The sequence below is a fragment of the Cyrtonyx montezumae genome, unplaced genomic scaffold, assembly GCF_038088225.1.
Source record: "Cyrtonyx montezumae isolate F1298 unplaced genomic scaffold, pur_monq_1.0 scaffold_8, whole genome shotgun sequence".
Taxonomy (NCBI): domain Eukaryota; kingdom Metazoa; phylum Chordata; class Aves; order Galliformes; family Odontophoridae; genus Cyrtonyx; species Cyrtonyx montezumae.
The window spans coordinates 12,610,737-12,629,067 of record NW_027072089.1 but is presented as its reverse complement, the minus strand read 5'-3'; the positions used below and the strand labels follow the sequence as shown (position 1 = coordinate 12,629,067).

Sequence of the window (18,331 nt, the reverse complement as noted above, 5' to 3'; positions counted from 1 at the left end):
GTCTTGGAAATGGTTTTCTATTCATCAATCCAACAGGTACATCTCACACAGTAGAAAAAGATTCCATTATATTAAATCACCAATACACCTCATTCTGATTTTCCACTAGCACAAGCCTTCTGTAAGCAAAGATGAGCTTAATCTGTCTGTGTTCCATGACAGCTATGAGTCTGTTCTCAACTGGAAGACCTACAGAACCACTAAGTTTGTTCATGTTCAAGCTTTTAAGATTTCCTCCAAATTAAACATACCTAAGTCTTCAATTCAAGGTAGGCTTGCATCTGATGAGGTTGAAACAAAGCAGAGTCCACAAATGGCTGGGTAGATGCATTTTAGCTGAACTTTGCCTCAAAGGACATCCAAAATTTGGTGGTCTTAATACCACACGAACAATTTGAATTAACGTGACACAAACAAGTTTGCCAAGGGCTCAAGAGAAATCAGTTGCATGCTTAATAACTGGACACAAAACAGACTACAAAAAGCAGTGATCTTCATAGAATGTTGAATAACCTGAGTCGGGAAGGACCCACAAGGATCAAGTCCAATGGGAGATTTTGTTCTATTCTAGCTCAAACTGGATCTAGTTCAATGACAAAGACAGAATGAAATGAGTTTAAGATGTACTCATAATTAAACATTTTAGATAAATATCAGTGTAGAATTCATATCAATTTTTAAGGGTAATGCTCAAAACATTTAACATCGTACTTACCTTTTAGAATAAAGCATCACAATTGTATACATATTTGTAAGACTTACTAAACCGATGATAGTAGGGAATACTCTTGTTTTTGTTCAGACATTGAATTAATTGTTACTGTGCCTAACCTTAAAAAAGGCCTTTAAAAAAATAAAAGAGACAAATACATGAATATTTTATTTGCTCTACTAACTTCCAAAGTGTCAGATGCAGTAAAAATAAATAAATAAATAAAAATGAGGCTTTCCATTCTGCAGAAATCCTCTTCCCTCCTCCTCACAAGACCTTGCAAGGTCAAAGAAAAGAATTTGGCTTTTAAAGGATCTTGACCCAGGGTTTGTTTGGGGTTTTTTTTCAAATATTCTTTTACATATTTCAAACTAGTACAAGTAATGTATATTAGTATATCTAATGTGACAAATTATTGTCCTATACCTAAAGTGCCAGGAGTGCACACATTCACCTGCACTTCCAACAAGAAACAGCAGAATTGGAATACCTCCTTTTTGTAGCACTTATGCTCATTTTTGTACCTTTGTACTTCTTCAATAGAATGACAAACACTTTTTAAGCCGTTAGGACTTCAAAATGCATGGATTATTAAAGACTAATTAAAATATATGGATCCAGTCGTACCTACCTTAGATATTTCTGACTCTGCTTGTTGCCTCTTGGGAGTCTCTTTTGATTCAGGACCTTTTGGAGCACTGCTGTTCTTGGCAGAGGGGGATTCAGCTCCCTCACCTTCAAGTTGCAGATTAATACCTTCTGTGGGGACAGGGTGATCAATACCATTTGGATTCAGATTGCAATGGATAGCTGGGAAAAAATATGACAGAGAAAACATTGCTTAGGAAAGAAGAATCCTAATGTTGCAAACAGTTATTACTAAGTACTGGGAAATGCCATATGGGAACAGAGTTATGTCAAACAACACCAAAAGAACTGTCTGTAGCTTGATACAGATCCAGGGTGAGATATTTGAGGAAGAAAATGAGAGGGAATGTAGCACTGTATAAGCCTATTCTATGCAGGCCTCTGTGTCACTCTATACCCTACTGGCAGCAGTAATGAGAGTCTGAGACTCTCAGCTTAAAGCTTTTACTAATAAGTACAAGCAATATATTGTCCTACATCTTTCAGTTATACCTTTTTCCTCTTTTCTAGGCAAAGAAGTTTTTCTATTACATTTTCTATTAACTACAACATTCATGGTTCCAAACAATGTGGGTCAAGTAAGCTGTGCACAGCAAGTCTGAAAGTCCTTCTCCGCATAGAGTAATGACTTACCCAGCTGATTATCTCCCCTTCAGCACTTTGTACTGCTGCAAATCACCACCTACACCATCCTAACAAGCACAAGGGATGCACCTTCTAGGAGCATATAATGAGGTGTGGACTAATGACATCAGGATAAGGAAAGTAGCCAGAGGAAATTAAAAAAAAAAAAAAAGTGTGAACCATACTATAGAAATGCACTTTTAGAACTACAGTGTTAGCTTAATTGTTTTCTGCCTGAAATTTCACACTTCCAGCACTCGCATAAAGAGCATCCTTAGCTTTCTTGGCACATACAGAGATTTTAAGATGTGTAGATCCTAAGGCAACTTCCCCTTCATGCAAGTATCAGACTGTTGTATTCTGTTCCTGTACCACTCCTAGCACAGTTGGTAATTAACAGCCCAAACTTCCCCTAGACACAGAAGAGCTTTGCTCACACGCTGTTGTGCAATCTTTGACAGACCAAATAGAAACCCAAAAAACAACGTAAAGCCAAAATAAAGGCTGCCCTTTCACTCTTGCTTGGCTTAGGTGCAAAGGGTGGAGAGCAGGGGAAGGAACAAGGGCTGCCAGCTTTGGCAGCTACACCACCAGCCCCAAAAGGCTCTCAGAGACAACAGGCTCCAGCAGCCTCAGAAAGCGTAAAAGGTCCTTCAACTACAGCACCATTTGAATACCTGCCACTGAAACTCTAGAGCCTTAACTGAAAATACTAAGCAATAGAAATTCCTTGGTGCAGAATTAAAGGAAACCCAAAGGATCAAAAATTTGCCTTTTCTCTCTAGGCTTTTCAGAAACAGACACCTATTTGTAAACAGTGAAAGATTTATACAGGAATCACAAAAACTACATCTGTAAGTTAAGGATCAAAATATCTCCTACCTTCAAGTCAAGGAATCATTATTAAGGGTAATTCAGTGATAGAAAACAATAAAGAATCGTAACATTCTATTACAAATTGCAGCCATTATTTCTAAGAGAGAAAAATCTTTCACTGGCCAATAGAAAACCAGTAAACTGCAGCAAAAATCATAAGGGAGCAAAATTCCACTCTTACTGTGAGTGACTTTAAGGGAACCTAACAGCATGGAAATGAAGGATGGGCAGCAGCATGCATGTATGTTCATACCTGCCATCTTTCCCTCATTCCAGCAGGTCAGGCATTTGCAGTTCCTTCACTGAGAGCTGTTACAGAGCCTGGTTTCACAAGCCAACTCCAAAATAGTCTTCCCTAATTCTAGCTGGAGCTCTTTCACTTGAAAGTCTCTCTTCTCCCATTCGAATAACGATGAAGGCAGAATGAAAAGCCAAAGCAAATCTCATACTGACCTTGCCTCTCATCAGTGAGGAGGAAGAGCAGATGACTGTCCTCAAGTCACTCCTTTCTCCCTATGGCTTTTTTCAGCCACATCACTGAGTCATACCAAAATATCAACTCTCAAAATTCAACCACCTTAGTAGAGGCATTTCCTCACTTTTGAGTCTTGAACTTCTAGATACATGCCATACTCATACTTTCCCAGATATTTTCATGGCTTTTATCATGGCTAAATGACTACAGTGCAGCTAAACTTGGACAATTGCTTGCTTTTTTCCCTTGCTGAACCTCTGTCTGTGTCAGAAAAAGAATGCAAAATTCATTTTATATTCTGTAGTGAAGCTAACAGGCTTTCCTTGCTCTGTCTGCACAGTCGTTTTGGGGAGGTATTTCTTCACAGTGCAGTGACGGAGCACTGGCACAGCTGCACAGAGAGGTGGTGGAGTCTCCTCTTCTGGAGATGTTCAGGACCCACCTGGACACCTACCTGTGCAACCAGGGCTAGGGAGCTGCTCTGGCAGGGGGGTTGGACTCGATGATCTCTGCAGGTCCCTTACTACCCCTACAATTCTGTGAATTTGCCCTGTTCTAACGGAGTCTTCAGCAACTTTAAGTTCCCAAGGGAGGTTTCAAGAAGGTTTCTTATGGTTTATAGTTATATCACTGTGTGTCAATGGATACCAAAAAAAAAAAGAAAAAATACCTCTTTCCTAGACCACACTCACCTGTCATTATTTTCTTCTATTTGCCTAACTTAAAAAAAAAAAAAAAAAGTAATTACCCTTCAGACCACAGAACAGATAGACATGATCTACCAAGACAGATTTTTCCACAGCCCAATGTATGTGGAAGCTGTTCTGTTAACAGTCAGATTTCAGACCACAGTTCCCCTCCTTCACCAAAACTGAGAGGTATCCTAACCACACTGTAGAAGAATCCCCTTCCAATCCAGCCTGCTCAAGCAGGGGCTCAAAGCTAGAGGTGGAATATACTTGGTAAGGAACTGCATCCATTAAATAACCAAACTGTCCCCTGCAAGGATCCTGCCTAACTGAATACAAGGATTCTCCCATAGATCTTTGGAATGCTAATGCACTTCAGTAGCACCAAGAAACATGTAATGTCTGTCTGCCAGCCCCCTCTGGGTGCTCACCATTGAGAAATCACAAAGCACAGTGGGCTTTCATGCCTGCTGGAAGAACACTTCAGCAGCAAGCTTCCTGTGAACTGCAACTCCCTTCCCAGTGGGCCCTGATCAATACTTACTGGGGAGGAAGGTAGGATGAACAAGGAAAGCCTTCTAGGTTACAGCATCAATTCACACTACATTACAGGAAACAAATGATCCAGATTTCTGATAACATGGTATCACCATCTGCATGGCTTAAGAAATAAATAAATCAGGTGGCAAGATGCTGTTTGACTCTTAGCTTATCATTCTTTCAAGAGTAACAAATGTTACTGCTGTTACAGCAAAGCTTTATATTGTGCTCCTTCAGGATACAGGAGGAAAAAATTAATTGGAGAGGCTGCTGGCAAATACATATACCCCCATTACCTTTTTATTGAAAGGAGCCGACTGTTGAAAAGAAACATAGGCTGCCTCAGAAAAGATTTTTTTCCTAGTTACTGATATTAGGTTGGGAGAAAATGACAACTTAATTTTCTTCTATTTATTTATTTTCCAGAGGGAGAAGGAAAGAGTTCATCTCCTTCTTTCTTTACCTTCTTTGCAGCCTTGGCTTACAGCTAAGCCTGGGCTGGCTGCATTCCTTCAGGAAGGCACACCAGAGCCTCAGCACAGGGAGAGGGCCAACACAGGAGGAACAAATGAATAAGTGAGAATAAACATCATTTCAGTCAGTTGGTAAAGCTAACTTCTCTTTGTGATGAGCCACCGACAGGTGGCCAGCTGTATAGCCTTTTCCAGTGTAACCTCCAACTCTCAGCTATACAGAAGTAAGAAGGGAAGTTGCTTGCATGGGCTTATTTTCTGTTTCTGCACAAAAAAAAATAAATCCATATTTCCAGCTCTATAGCAAGCAGAGGTGGAACTCTTGTCTCTTCAAGTGTGCAGCAAAAACCATAATTGCTCTTTCAAAACTTGTTAAAAGCAGGGAAAGAGGTCAAGGCTTGGTCAGTAAACACGTCCTCTACTTAAACTAGCACCTGATGTAATTTCAGCTAAATAAGCCCAGCTCTAAACTTCCAGACTGGCTATACAGAGGTAAAGGGGGGCTGACAGCTACGGGGCTTGAACTTCTCTAGGTCTGATCTGAGCAGCTCTTACAGAGACCTCAGTTCATTATCACAACTGAACTTCTCCCGTCTCAGCTGACTCTTCTTAACTGCAAAGCTCATCTCTTCTGGGAATTAACAGCATTCATGTGAAAAAAACGATTCTTTTAAATACAGACAAAGGAGTTCCTTGCTAAAATACTTGTCAAGACTCTTACCTGTTTTTCTCCTGCCCTTGGCTAATGCTAGGTCATCTCACCTACTGCATTCAGGTCACTTCCCCATGCTACTGCCTTAACAATATCCTTACAGTCTCAGCACTTCCCTCTGACAGATCAAACCCACTTCAGCACTCCCAGATAACAACAGTCCACAGGGACGCCTACTTCCACACCACTATGAGCCTAACACTATAAATACCAGTAGTACCACCACATTTTGAAGTAGAACGTCCTCCAATACTCTTTCATACATTGACCATATGTTTCAGAAATGCAGTTCATCCAGTTTCAAATCCCTGAAGCTCTCCTTTCCCCTTATGCCTACCAGCTAGCCGTGTTCTGACAACCCCACCTAACAGCTAATCGCATTTGAGTCTGCCTTCAGGTTTCCCAACAATTGTTACTTCATGTGGACTGAAAGCTTTCTGTGGTGGGAACTTATTACTGCTGAGGAAGGAGGCTGGGTGTTCTGTACAACCCAATACATGATGAATGGTGTTGGCATACAATGACACAGATCTACAGATTACATTTAGAAAACCGACTATTATTTAAAACAAAGGTTCTTAAGTGCTCTTGTATGCCCAGCTCAATGGTAGAGCTGAATCTACAGGAAAATAGACACTTTTCCATAACTCTGAAGAAAAGACTGCTTAGATCTGAAGGCAGAAATTGAGATAACAGTAGACTGAACACCCAAAAATGGGAAAATGACCACATCTGCCCCCCCCCAAAATCTATGAAAGGAAAAGAATCAGTCCAACACTGTATTTTCTCACATGCTATAATACAAGCTCAGGTCCCTTCTGCGTAGACAGAGCAGGAAAATTCATTGCCCTAAGGAAGCTGCTACATGTGCATAGCTCTGCACCCACACAGATCCCTTAGGGCACGTGCATGCAGCTCTAAGAAAGAGCTTCCAGGGCACTGCAAAGGCTCTGCCTCCCTAGCTGCCTTCCTCCCATACACGTCTGCCTCACAGATGGCAAGCAGCCAAGAAACAGCTTGTCTGAGCACGCCTGATGGTACACAAAAGTCACCAAGAGCCACAGCAAGCTATTGGCATCTGGGGGGAGTCTCTCCCTTTTACTAGAGCTTGCTATGTAAACCTTGTCTTGAGGAAAGCCTGAAGGCTCTCTTCAAAAGACAGCCTCAATACATCCAACCTTCTGCGGGGCCAGATGGGAAGTCTCAGACTTTCCATCTGTGGGCTCCAGGCTCAGATGATCAAATCTACCATCAGCCACTACCCCCATGTGCTCCACTGCCTCCCGTGTCAAATGTGTCTGAACTACTTGCTTCAGTGAGAATAATGCTGGCTGCTTAAAATTTTAAGCAGATCAATTAAGAATACATTAAAGCATATCTGGCAAGTGCTCGAGTTACATGCAATAACAATTGCTCTATTCTGAAAAGTAATAGAGTAAAAATAGCATCTTCTTACTCATCTGCCGTGTTCTGTGTGCATCACAGTCATGTGCTAGCTTTTTCTCTCTAGAGACAAAAAGCAGGCACAGGAGACATCCATCCAACCTCTAAATTCTTAGAAAACTTTCAAATGTCTAATACTTGCAAGCATGCAAGCTCTCTTTTACGTACTCATGCCACAGGCTTGGCTGCACAGTGCCAGGAGGTAAGTCCATACAAACCACCTACCACTCCCATCGTAAAATACTGCTCCCTTAGGGACAAAGTTAGCCCATACAGATAGAACACAGACCAACTCAGGTCAGACATAGCAAGGACCCTATATAAAAAGGAACCAAATATCAGAATCACAAAGATTTAACAGGTCTTTCCAGAAGAGAGTTGATCCAGCAAGACCTCTGAACAGCAGCTCTCACTAGGCTTGAGCTTTCCATTTTTGCTTGGTTCTCATCAAAACAAAAGCTCCAACCATTTAACATTCTTCAGTGACATCTTTCAGTTAGGCTGCTATATACTTCCAGGTGCTGCATTTTGGTGCTGTTTGGAAAAACAACATCCCTAGGATTCTTGCTTGGCATCAATCACAAACCACTCTAACTGCATTGGTCAGCTGCATAGAGACATTCACACACAAAGCAGAATTACAGACAGAGACTGATGCTCTTATTGATCAAATAAGCCAGAAGGAACTGTATTTCTTCCCAAATTTCTAGAAGTTAGGTTCACCTGCCTTCTAAATCAGCTTCTAGTTTTGAGAAACTGTCTGACTTCTACCTATAGGAATTACTTCTCCATACACCCAGCTTATGTAAACTAGCACAGTTACACCAACCCATTACTTAGGATCAGGTGAAACTGTAGTCAGTCTCACATGAATTCAACCTGCTACTTGCATTACTATCTAGTAAATACCATGGACAACCTGCTGACAAACTGCCTTCATTTTTTTTCTACTTCAGTACAGGTAATGTGGGTTCACCAGAAACCACAAGGCTGAGGACCCAAAGGACTTTGTTAAAGTAACACGGGTGCCTAGCTATCTGCTTCTGCTGCTCAGCAGCAAAAGCAACTACAAACAGTCCGTGCCAAAACCCAGGTTGAGATGTGGGGAATTTGCAAAGTGCTGCTACTGATGAGCTGCACCAGGAGGTTTGGGTTCAAAGCTCAAACACAGACAGCCAAAGTGTAAAGCAACTGCAACTGTGGAATTACTCCATGCTACCAAGCCAATCGCCACTACACACCATTCCTTCTCAAACTACACTCCACATGCTCCTGCATTTTTGGCAACTATCCTAATGGAAACTACCTGTTCATCTTATATACGGAATAAGAAATGGACAGTGGATATTGTCATAGGTTTTGGCAGTGCTGCTAAACAAAGAGGTTTCTGTTCCACCTGCTCTTCAGGAGACAACCTGCATACTATCACTATACCAGACAGGCCTTGGAGCCTCAGCAATGCAAGCTCTGCCTTTTGTAACAGCAACAGGATTATGTGATGAAAAGCAGAGATGACAACTGAGCAGCCAAATTATTTCTGAAGCACTTTCTCATTCTATTTTAATAAACGTACAATTGGTCCAAGCAGCTCTTGAACTCATACTAGCAGCAGAGGCTCATTGGAAAATGGTCCAGCTCAGTGAATAATACAGGTCTACCCCAAGTCCTGCACAGGTATAGAGGATAACACTGGAAAAGAAGGGGACTAGTGAGAATGAATGCCCCCAATCAGAATGGGTCTTAGTGTAAAAAGTAAAAAAGAATGCAAGTAACACAGACTTCATGATTACAAATAATAATAATACAACATATTTTGAGCAACTGACTGCAAAACAAATTAACAACCAGTTTCATTCTTTATTAATAAGAGAACTACTACTGTAGATGCCAGCATGTTCAAAGTTTATTCTGAAAAGTGAAGCAACTCCTCTAGATGTCTGGTAGGTCTGCGAGATGCACAGACTTCCAGTCAAGGACAGTGTTACAGGAGTGGGAGGCCTAAATATGTTGAACAGAAATCAATGAGTAGGTAGAGAGGAAGAGCTACACAAATACCTGCACTGGAGAAAAAGCATCCACTGGCTATCAACTGTCAACAACAGACTGGTGAAAACTCCAGAGCCAATGCCACTGCATATTGCTTGCTGATGACTTGAGACTTGGATAGAAAGCAGATAAAAAACAAATGCAGCTGGGTAAGGAGCAAGTCTGCAGTAGTTCTACTATTCCTGGACAAAATTTGTCTCAGTATCCAGATGAGTACTTTCCAAACATTTCTGCATCAGAGATTAGCTCATCACAGTCCGCCACAGACAGAGCCCATGCAGCCTATTAAGCCCAGCACTACTGCATTAGAGCTGCACTGTCCTGGTCACACAACACACATCTCTGCCTCTGCCCTGTCGCATGTAACAAAAGCTGCTGTCTGCTGAGCACACAGAACTTCAGTGGTTGTTCTCAACTGCCTCCAAGTTCTTCAAGGTTACCCCATCCCCTGTACACTCAGTGAAAGAGCCTAGAAACGTCATCTTTCCTTCCCCCAATGAAACTTTTCACCTCCTACTGCTTACTATACCACTGCATCCTACTCCCTCCAGTACCACAGCTGGTCCACATAGCAACAAACCATTAGATGAAAGCAGGAAATTATTTTGCCAGAGGGAGATTCAGGAGAAAGCTTCTATTTACACACATAAAAATTCTTCTTTCTTTTCTTTTCTAAAACAGCATTATGAAAAGTCTATTTCTTCTTTTTACTAGATTATTTGCAAAGAAGCAAATCAACTCAACTAAAATCTCCTCCATCAAAAAGAAAAAAGCAACAAAACCACAGCAAACTCACAGAAATAGAGCAGAGGAAAGCAAATGCACAGGAGAGAAATAGAGATATTAGCATTTGACTGAAGAGCATTAAGCTTGCAAGGTTCCATGGTAGATAGAAATAGACAGGACTGCACTGAAGAAAGGCAACAGTTCACCCCAAATATCTTCCTCAAGCCCTTTTCCTATTCAGCCACATTCTCCCTGTAAGCATTCTCCATTGTGTAACTGAATGCAGAGGTAACTTCGGCACACACTCAAGCCTGCTGTGCACCTGCTTGCTTCACCCAGGAGCAGCACATATGAAAGGGAATTCTTGCTGTCCAGAGTCATGAATCTGTTCTTCAAAGACAAGTTTAGTTGACAGAAAGATGACGTCATTCACAGCAACTCCTTTACCATCCACTTAGTAGCCCTTCTGTGACAGGATGCTTCTGAAGAGAGAATGAGGACACTGTGCAAAGGCAAGGGAACAATATTAGTGGCTCATACCACAGGCAGATAAGGGTAAAATGTATACAGTAGATCTGCTTCAGGCTCGCCAAGGGTTTGCTGGAGCTGAAGGTGGTCCAATCACTTTGGTACAGCAGCTTTCCATCTCTACCTGCTGTGGGGAAGCAGCATTTTCCAGGATGCCATTTCTACAGCTGCAGCTTAAAGTCAGGCTCCATTTCTATTTACATCTCAGTCCTGTTGTCCTGATGTAGCAGACAGTTCCTGTTATGGAACAGTAGCAATTTTGAAGTAGTTTCCCTTTCCCAGTATACATCTTACACAGTGCCATCTGTTCAGGTTCTTGCAGCTCAGTGTCCAACTCCCAACCTCCTCCCTGTCCTTCTGGGCTATCCTAAACCAAATCTCCTCTTGGTTACTCACTGCTCCCATAGCCAGTCATTCTGAACACACACAAGACGAGCTAGACTTTCTCACAGAAGCATTCAGGATGGATCAGACAAAGTCTAGCTCTGTATGCTTAAGGGAATGCTGCAAGAGCAGTGTGTATGACTTAATTTTTCCTCAGCAGGTTAAGAATGGCCCAAGGTTGAAGGCTGCACCCAAGGCACTTTTTTTTTAATAAAAAAACAAAGTATTTTTTTATTATTTTTTAAGAATAAAATCCAACACCTTCATTGTTCTGTCTTACGAATTTGTTCCTTTTTCACCTTCTCCAAACTATTCATCAATGCCATGGCCATCTCATTTTCAGGCTAAGGAATCAGACTCCTCCCTCAAAGAACATACCAGATCTCTATCCAGTTGAATGCCTTTTTCTGTACTATTTCCAGCCTTTTTTGGGGTGTGCCAAGCAAAACTGCACCGAGCATTCAAAATAGAAGAGCAATACACAATGAGAAATATGCTTCTCGCTTTGTTTTGAGCTCCTCCTCATATTTCTATTTGTTATTTTTAAGAACAAACAGATAGTTACAGAAGACTTCAAGATTACTCAATTTCCTGGCCCTTCTCTCCATCTTTGCCTTCGGCGCCTTTCAGAATGATATTCTGTACGTGCTTTGAGCAAATAATTGAAAGATGAGTTGTTCAACTGTTTATCTTGGAGACTAAGTACCTGTATCGAGTCAAAGGCAACAGGGAAATAACTCACAATAGGATTGCTCAGACTAACCTCTGGGGATCTCTTTTTCACAGAAACGGGAGTCCTTGCCTCAAAGAGCATATCCTTTGAGCAAAAAGAGAAAACAGAAAGGTGAGATGGGGCAGGATTCCTCACCTAGAAATTCAATATGCAGTGTACTGAGCAGCTGCCCTCTAACACCTCTGCAAGCTAGCTTTATCACTACAGAAGTCCAACTGACAAAACAGTAACTCAAAGCGGGCAGTTACATCTGCACTCACTAGTAAGCCTTGGAAGATCTTTTGGATATAATTCTGTTTGGTCTTATCAGGTGAAAAACCTGCACCAACCTGCAATTCTGACATCACCAAGCTACAGTACCTTGCCTACAGTTCTCCTCACTGCTGCCCTCCTTCCACAACCACTGTGACAAAGCAGTTCTGCAAAGGCCAAAACAGAGGCTCTACAGAGCTTGACCTGGCCTCATACACTGAAATGAGAGGAACATTAGACAATCTCCTTTATTTACCTATCTCGCTTGGACATCTCAGGAGAAAAAAAGCTCTCAAGAAAAATTCCACTTGATAAGTTCAGTTTAAGCAATAAACATGGGATATTACAGAGCAGGCTTTGTCTGCGCTTTCTGGTAGTGTGCATCCATCTTCTGTCACTAACCCTCTTGCTTCCTACTCTAGAGAAAGGGAACTTTGAAAGCACCTTTCCTTCCCTTCACTCATACATCATCATCACTACCACCAAACAAGTTTTATCCTTGTGTCAAGATTCCATTGCATCGAAACAGCCAATTTATATCAGTGAATGTTCTCCTGAAGCTACAGAGTCTTCAACATATTTCAAAGGCTAAGAACTAACACTCATGGAATTGTATCTCCATTAGTTGACCTGAAAGCACTTCTGAGTTTTCAGGTACACTCTTACAGTATAATCAAATCTCATCCAAAGAAAATGCAGCCAGGCACCAAGGCTAAATAAACTCTTGATTCCTGCCTAATACAGGTTCATGTCTGAAAGCAGGTAGAGGAGAATGACTACAAAACCTGCAATCACACCCACTTGCCACTCAGTCTAAATACACCCAAGGAGACTTGAGCATAATGCCATTTTCTGTTGCCACAGCTTAATTTGGGGGTTTCTGATTGCCACAATGGAACACACTTCCTGAACTTCAGCCTGTAGTCTCCCCTTGTATGATGCCCAAGTAGTGTAACTGCTCAAAATGAGAATCTGCAGTCAGAACAGACTTTTGGCTTTAGATTGCTACAGTATTTCTCTGGAAAAAGGATTGTTAACTGTGTTTTTTTAAGACAAATGCAATGAACTGTGATGGAATTGACTTTTCAAAGGTAACAACTCAGACAAGAAATATCGAAGCAGTGGTTCAGTGCAGGGGAGCACTTGGCCACCAAGCTGTGTGCATATTGGGGTGAGGGCATGAAGGAAACCCCTATCTTCTGAAGTTGTGCTGTTGCTGAGCTAGAAAGAAGGGTATGGACGTTACAGACCAACAGGCAGGATGCCATGGTGAAAGGAAGTGAGAACTGCTATGTTTCAGTCTAGAATGTCATAACTGCTGATGCACTGTTACAATTAATGATCATTCAGTTACACAGAGAAACGGCATGAAGACAAAAGGCTGCAGTTCAGGTGTTCTGCCTGTCCTGTGTATCCTGGTCCTACCAATCTCCTCTGCTACACCTCTGGTACTATTCATCTCCTCCGTTGCAATCTGCAATCCAGCTGGAGAGGTAGAGACACATATTAGCTCTGTCTCCAACTGGCAGCTCTTTCCAAGCCATATTTAGTCCCTCAAGATAAGGTGTGGTTAGAAACTGTTTCCATCAATGCTCTTGTTTTTTGTAACTACTTTTGAATGACAGGCTCTGTGACTTCTTTGCTCAGCAGGCAATTAAGTGCGCTGAAAATCCATCTGCTAGATCAGATTCCATGGAAACTTAGGTCCTGAGACCTAGACTAGCCTAGACTGGGTCCAGGAATAAGGCCACATTGAACAACTGAATACTTTTTGAAACTGTTGTACTTTGGAGCACACCCTAGAACAGCACCATTGGTCACTACACTAAAACTTCCTTCAAAACTGTCTTTCTCATGGTCCTGAACTCGCTTCAACATTCTCAGCTGAATTGGCACTGTGGTTTATGAGCTCACCATATCTCAAGTCTATGAGGAAATGCGCAGGAGCACTCATTCTCTGTTGGAGCTGACTGAGCCCCAAAGGCTTTTCACAAAGGTATAATCACCAGCTGAAATTCAGGACTGTTTGCACAGAAGTTGGTTACAGGCTGCAGATAACTTCAGTCCTACAGCAGTTAACCTTGACTCCACATCCCAGAACTCTCCCACCTCCTGTGAATCTCCAGTCTCCTTCAGGATTGGAAGTGGGCAAGGCCAGAGTGTCTGCCATTTTACATCACCAAGTAACCACTTCTCAGTGAAAAACGTTCTTTTGTAGACAGATCCAGAGCCTCAATAGCACAAGAAGACCCATAGTACAGTAGAAAATTTATTTTTTCATCAGCTTTCAAGAAGAGACTAGCAGTGAACAAACACACATGCTTTCCAAAGCCTATGCACAGAAGAAAAAGCATAAGATAAAACTTCACTTAATATTTACTAGGAAACAATCCCCTAATATAATTAACACATTTTTATTATTATTTTTTTTTCTTTTCTCAGGAGTCTCAAAGATAGCCCAGGTCAGAGCTGCAGGAGAGAACTGTGTGGGATTACCTGCACGCATACATTATCAGGTGGGTGCTGTCATTTTCATGCTTTCCTTGCAATAAGCATTGTGGGGGGGAAATCAACCATGTCTTTCTTCCCCTTTACCTCTGCTGCACAAGAGCAAAAAAATATATTTCTGAGAACACTGTTGCAGGGATCAAAAGCCTTTTTCTACTAGCTCTGACCTAGTTCTTTCATTCTTACTAGAGGGAAGAAAACACTTAAAGGAACATTGTCAAAACTGTTAGGTTTAAAAATAGGCTTACCTTGGCAGTGCTCCCATCTAGATGGGCTCATGCTAAAGAGCACAGGCTCCTTCCCCACGCAGACACTGATACATTCATGCACTGCACTGGTACACTGCAGCCCAAAGGACCACTCAGCCCACATGCTCTCTCCTAGGACAAATACAGCGACCCACATTCAAACTCCATTTTGGCTGAGTCCCTCTCAACCCCTGCTCAGGTATGTATACCACGTAACTGCTGAAGAACTCTAGAATACTCCACGTTCCTATTTCATACTTGCAAATCTATCTCTGTCAACTGTCCTGGTGAAAGATTCAGGATGTTTTCTTTCATAACCTGATGTATATTTGTTGCCATAACCAAACTCCAGCAGTTCATTCTAAGACAGCATCGAAAACAGTCAAATTTGAAGAAGACTTCAACAGGTTGTTAACACAGAATGAGACTTTTTCAAAGATCCTCCACAAGCTAAACGTCACAAAGCATTTTCATTTCAGCCACACAGAGCATTTCTGAAACTAAAGGAGAAAAACTGTTCCTGGGTTCATGGCTGCAGCTGAGGAATGGGCGTTTTCCCAGAACAATAGCAAGGGCAGAGCTGGCCAGGCAGCAGATGCTGGCACCAGCAGGAACTGCCTTGCTCCAGGACCTGTGGTTCTTGGACCACAGACCTAACCCTCTCCACCAGTTGTGTCCATGCAAGAAGTGGGTTGGCCCAGCAGTGCAGAAGACCTGTAGCACTAAAAATGTCTCAAGACCCAGGAAGCCCGACCCGGAAGGCTATGCAACCTTATTTAAGCCACGTTTTCAGGGTTTTCCTTATTCCCAAGTTTCTAGAGCTAATGCACAGAAGGTTACGTCCTGAAGTTCCCAAGCAGCAAAGCAGGAAAATATTTCTCCCCCCGAACTAAAACAAACAAATCAACTGGAAAAAGAAACAAAACAGTTTGTGCTTGCTGACTCTAAGGCCTTTTGAGTTCAGTAAATTGACATTTTTCTACAAAATTCTTTAAAGAATTCTAAGGCAGCAGCACTTCTGATAGACTATGATCTGCGCGGTGCAGCGACAGGAGCCATTAGATACAAGTAACCTCAGCTTCCTTGAGTTCCACATGTTACCTGCCAAGAGGCACAGTTCATGGAAAGAGCACAGCCCACACCCAGGAGCTCAATACTGTGGAGCACGCATTAAGATAAAAGCATGCTTTTAAGCACCTTCAGCAAAGAAGCACGTTCCCAAAAGGAAACTATGGATAAGAAAAGGACTTAGATTTGCATGAACTACATTCACAGAAGGCAGTCACAGCCACGTGGCTACTTGTGCTGAAGAAGTGGTCATCTTGCTGGACTAGTGTGAAGGAGACAGAGTTGTACAGCAGTCCCAAGGCAAAACAACTGAAGGATGAAAATCAAAATGAGTGAAAAGCAGCACACACAGGCAAGAAGGCATATTAAGAGAGCCAACAGCAGGGATGCATTTTGGAGAGAGGAAATGGAAAGAAGGGGTTAAAGAGGAAACAAATCCCAAACCATCTCAAGAGGAAGGAGAGGCATTGCTTCCCAAAGGTTTAGCAGAGCTTTTCTTCATTAATATTTACAAAGCTTTTAGAGCCTGAGACGGAAGGCACTGCAGATACGACAGGAATTATTTCAGACCTGAAAAAAAATCTAGCAAACAGACAGAGAAGGACTTCAAGCGAATAAAGGAGGATGACATTACAGAGAGCACTGAAATAGGGGTTGCTACTGGCACGTGAACCATCTGGTGCATGGCAGTCCATTTCACTTACTTACCCACTATCAAGCATGTGTGCTCAGTTCACATAGTTAAGTTTTTGCCACAGGATGAGAAACACTTCTATTCCAGATTGTTCCCTTCCTTCCATCATTATAGATCATTATAACCAAACTATTCAATAAAGCACACTGATCATAAAGAACCCATACGTCTTAAAGAGAAGCTGAAAACTTAGGATGGACAACTTCACACGCACAGAGACATCTACTGAGATACAGTGGTTTTGTCCACCTACATTGGAGCTCACATAGCAACTTGGTTTGCAAGGATGTTACTGCCTTCAGCAGGCCCAAGTTTCAACTTGACCCTCATCTGCGCTGCTCACTTCAGTACTTAAAAGACAGCTTCAGCATCACTGTCACTATGTGGTACACAGCCTCAGATGGAAGCACAGATCTCAGCTCACCTGAGAAAGGAGATGAACGAAGGCCACTTAATTGAGTGCACTCCCCCCTAAAAGAACGACATACCCCATATTATGCATAGGAGCACAAGTGGATGCTTCTCACCCTCTGGACCTCTAGAACTGTCCTGCAGGCATTGAAGAATTCTCAGTGCCTCTGGGAAACCTGAGGGGAAGCTCAGAAGCAGACGGCAGGAGGAGATTTGCCATTTCCCATCCACCCGGCCACATCCCTCCCTTAACATCCAAAAGGGTCCACGCACCTAACACACACACAGCAGGAGCCGGCACCCAGGGCGGCACCCCAGGGCCAAGCACCTCGCCAGGAGCCGGGCTCGGCCCCGGGCTTCGAGAGACATCGAGGAAGGGAAAGGGCAGCGGGGCACGCGGCCTCGGGGCTCCGGACTCGCGGCCTCGGGGCACTGCGGGAGGCGGCCAGGGCCGGAGCCGCTGCGGAGAGAGGCGGCGGAGCTCCGCCGGGAGCGGAGGGCCCGGAGGGGAAGTTGCCGGGCTGCAGGCGTCCGGCCGGGAGGGGAGACGAGGCGGGTGGATGAGAGCGGCCGGAGCCCCAGGGCCGCCCCCTCGCTTTGCGCCCGCTCGGGCCGGGCCGGCCCCGCCGCAGGTGAGCGCCCGGAGGGAGGAGACGGGGGAGGGCTCGCGGGACTGGGGGAGGGGGAGGAAGAGCGGCGAGCGCGGAACCCTTACCTTCCACCGCCATCCTCCCGGCCTCGCATAGTGCGCCGGCCGCCGACACGGCGCTGCCCCGGCCGCCCCCCCCGCCCGCGCGCGGGCTCGGCTCATCTGCAGCCGCCGCGATCAACCTGCGGCTCCCGCTGACAGCCGGGCGGGGCCGCTCCGCCCCGCGGCACGACGGGAAATGTAGTCCGGGACCTGCCCGCCCCCACGGCCCGAGGCCGAAAAGCCTTTGAGAGGCGACGGCCGCCTCCGTCCCCAGCGGGTTGGACAGCAGCCCCGCGGTGCTGGCCTGGCCTGGCCTGGCAGGCGCCCAGCCCGAAGGTACGAGGTGCGGCTTTGTGTCACGCTCACACACCTTCATCCTGTCCCACGCCAGCAGGTTGCCCAAAATCTCTAAAAGTGAACATTAGCGACATGCTAACTGAGCCTTGAGCCACCCGCAGATCTTCTTTCCATCGCAGATCTTCTTTCCATCTTCTTTCCACGCTCTGCCCTAAGGTGTTCGCTGTCCAAAAAACAGCATGGCGTTTCTGCCCTCTTTAAGTTTTGAGATATCAATAAATGTTTGAAAGTATCTCTCCCTCAAAAATTCTTTTTTTTTTTTTTTTTTGTATGAATTGTATGAATTCATCACCAAGTGTTAACCTACGCGGAAAGAGGCTGTGAGCTCCTTCACCTGCAGAAGTCATGAATAAAAGCAGGAAGACAATAGCTGAGGAACCGAGTGTACAAGGGAATATCTTATACAGATATAAAAGGGCATGACAAGATTTTCACAATTTCTTTTTATTTGTTAGCAACTAATGAGCTTTATTCAAGGCAGGTTAGTTTTCCA

General features: G+C 43.6%; 1 protein-coding gene across 3 annotated transcripts in view; it reads right to left on the bottom strand.

The window, feature by feature from the left end:
• The window catches only part of SAMD12 (sterile alpha motif domain containing 12), a 158,904-nt gene extending 141,302 nt beyond the window's left edge, over positions 1-17,602 (bottom strand). For 2 of the 3 annotated variants that reach the window (XM_065753662.1, XM_065753664.1), the window contains exons 1-2: positions 17,506-17,602; positions 1,344-1,522 (exon numbers count right to left, since the gene is read on the bottom strand). In XM_065753662.1, coding sequence (XP_065609734.1) covers positions 1,344-1,522; positions 17,506-17,518 — 192 coding nt within the window. In that variant the 5' untranslated portion in view covers positions 17,519-17,602. Of the gene's footprint in view, positions 1-1,343; positions 1,523-14,357; positions 14,434-17,505 lie in introns of those variants that run through there. The other variant, XM_065753663.1, reaches the window with a different exon arrangement.
• Positions 17,603-18,331: the final 729 nt, after the last annotated feature.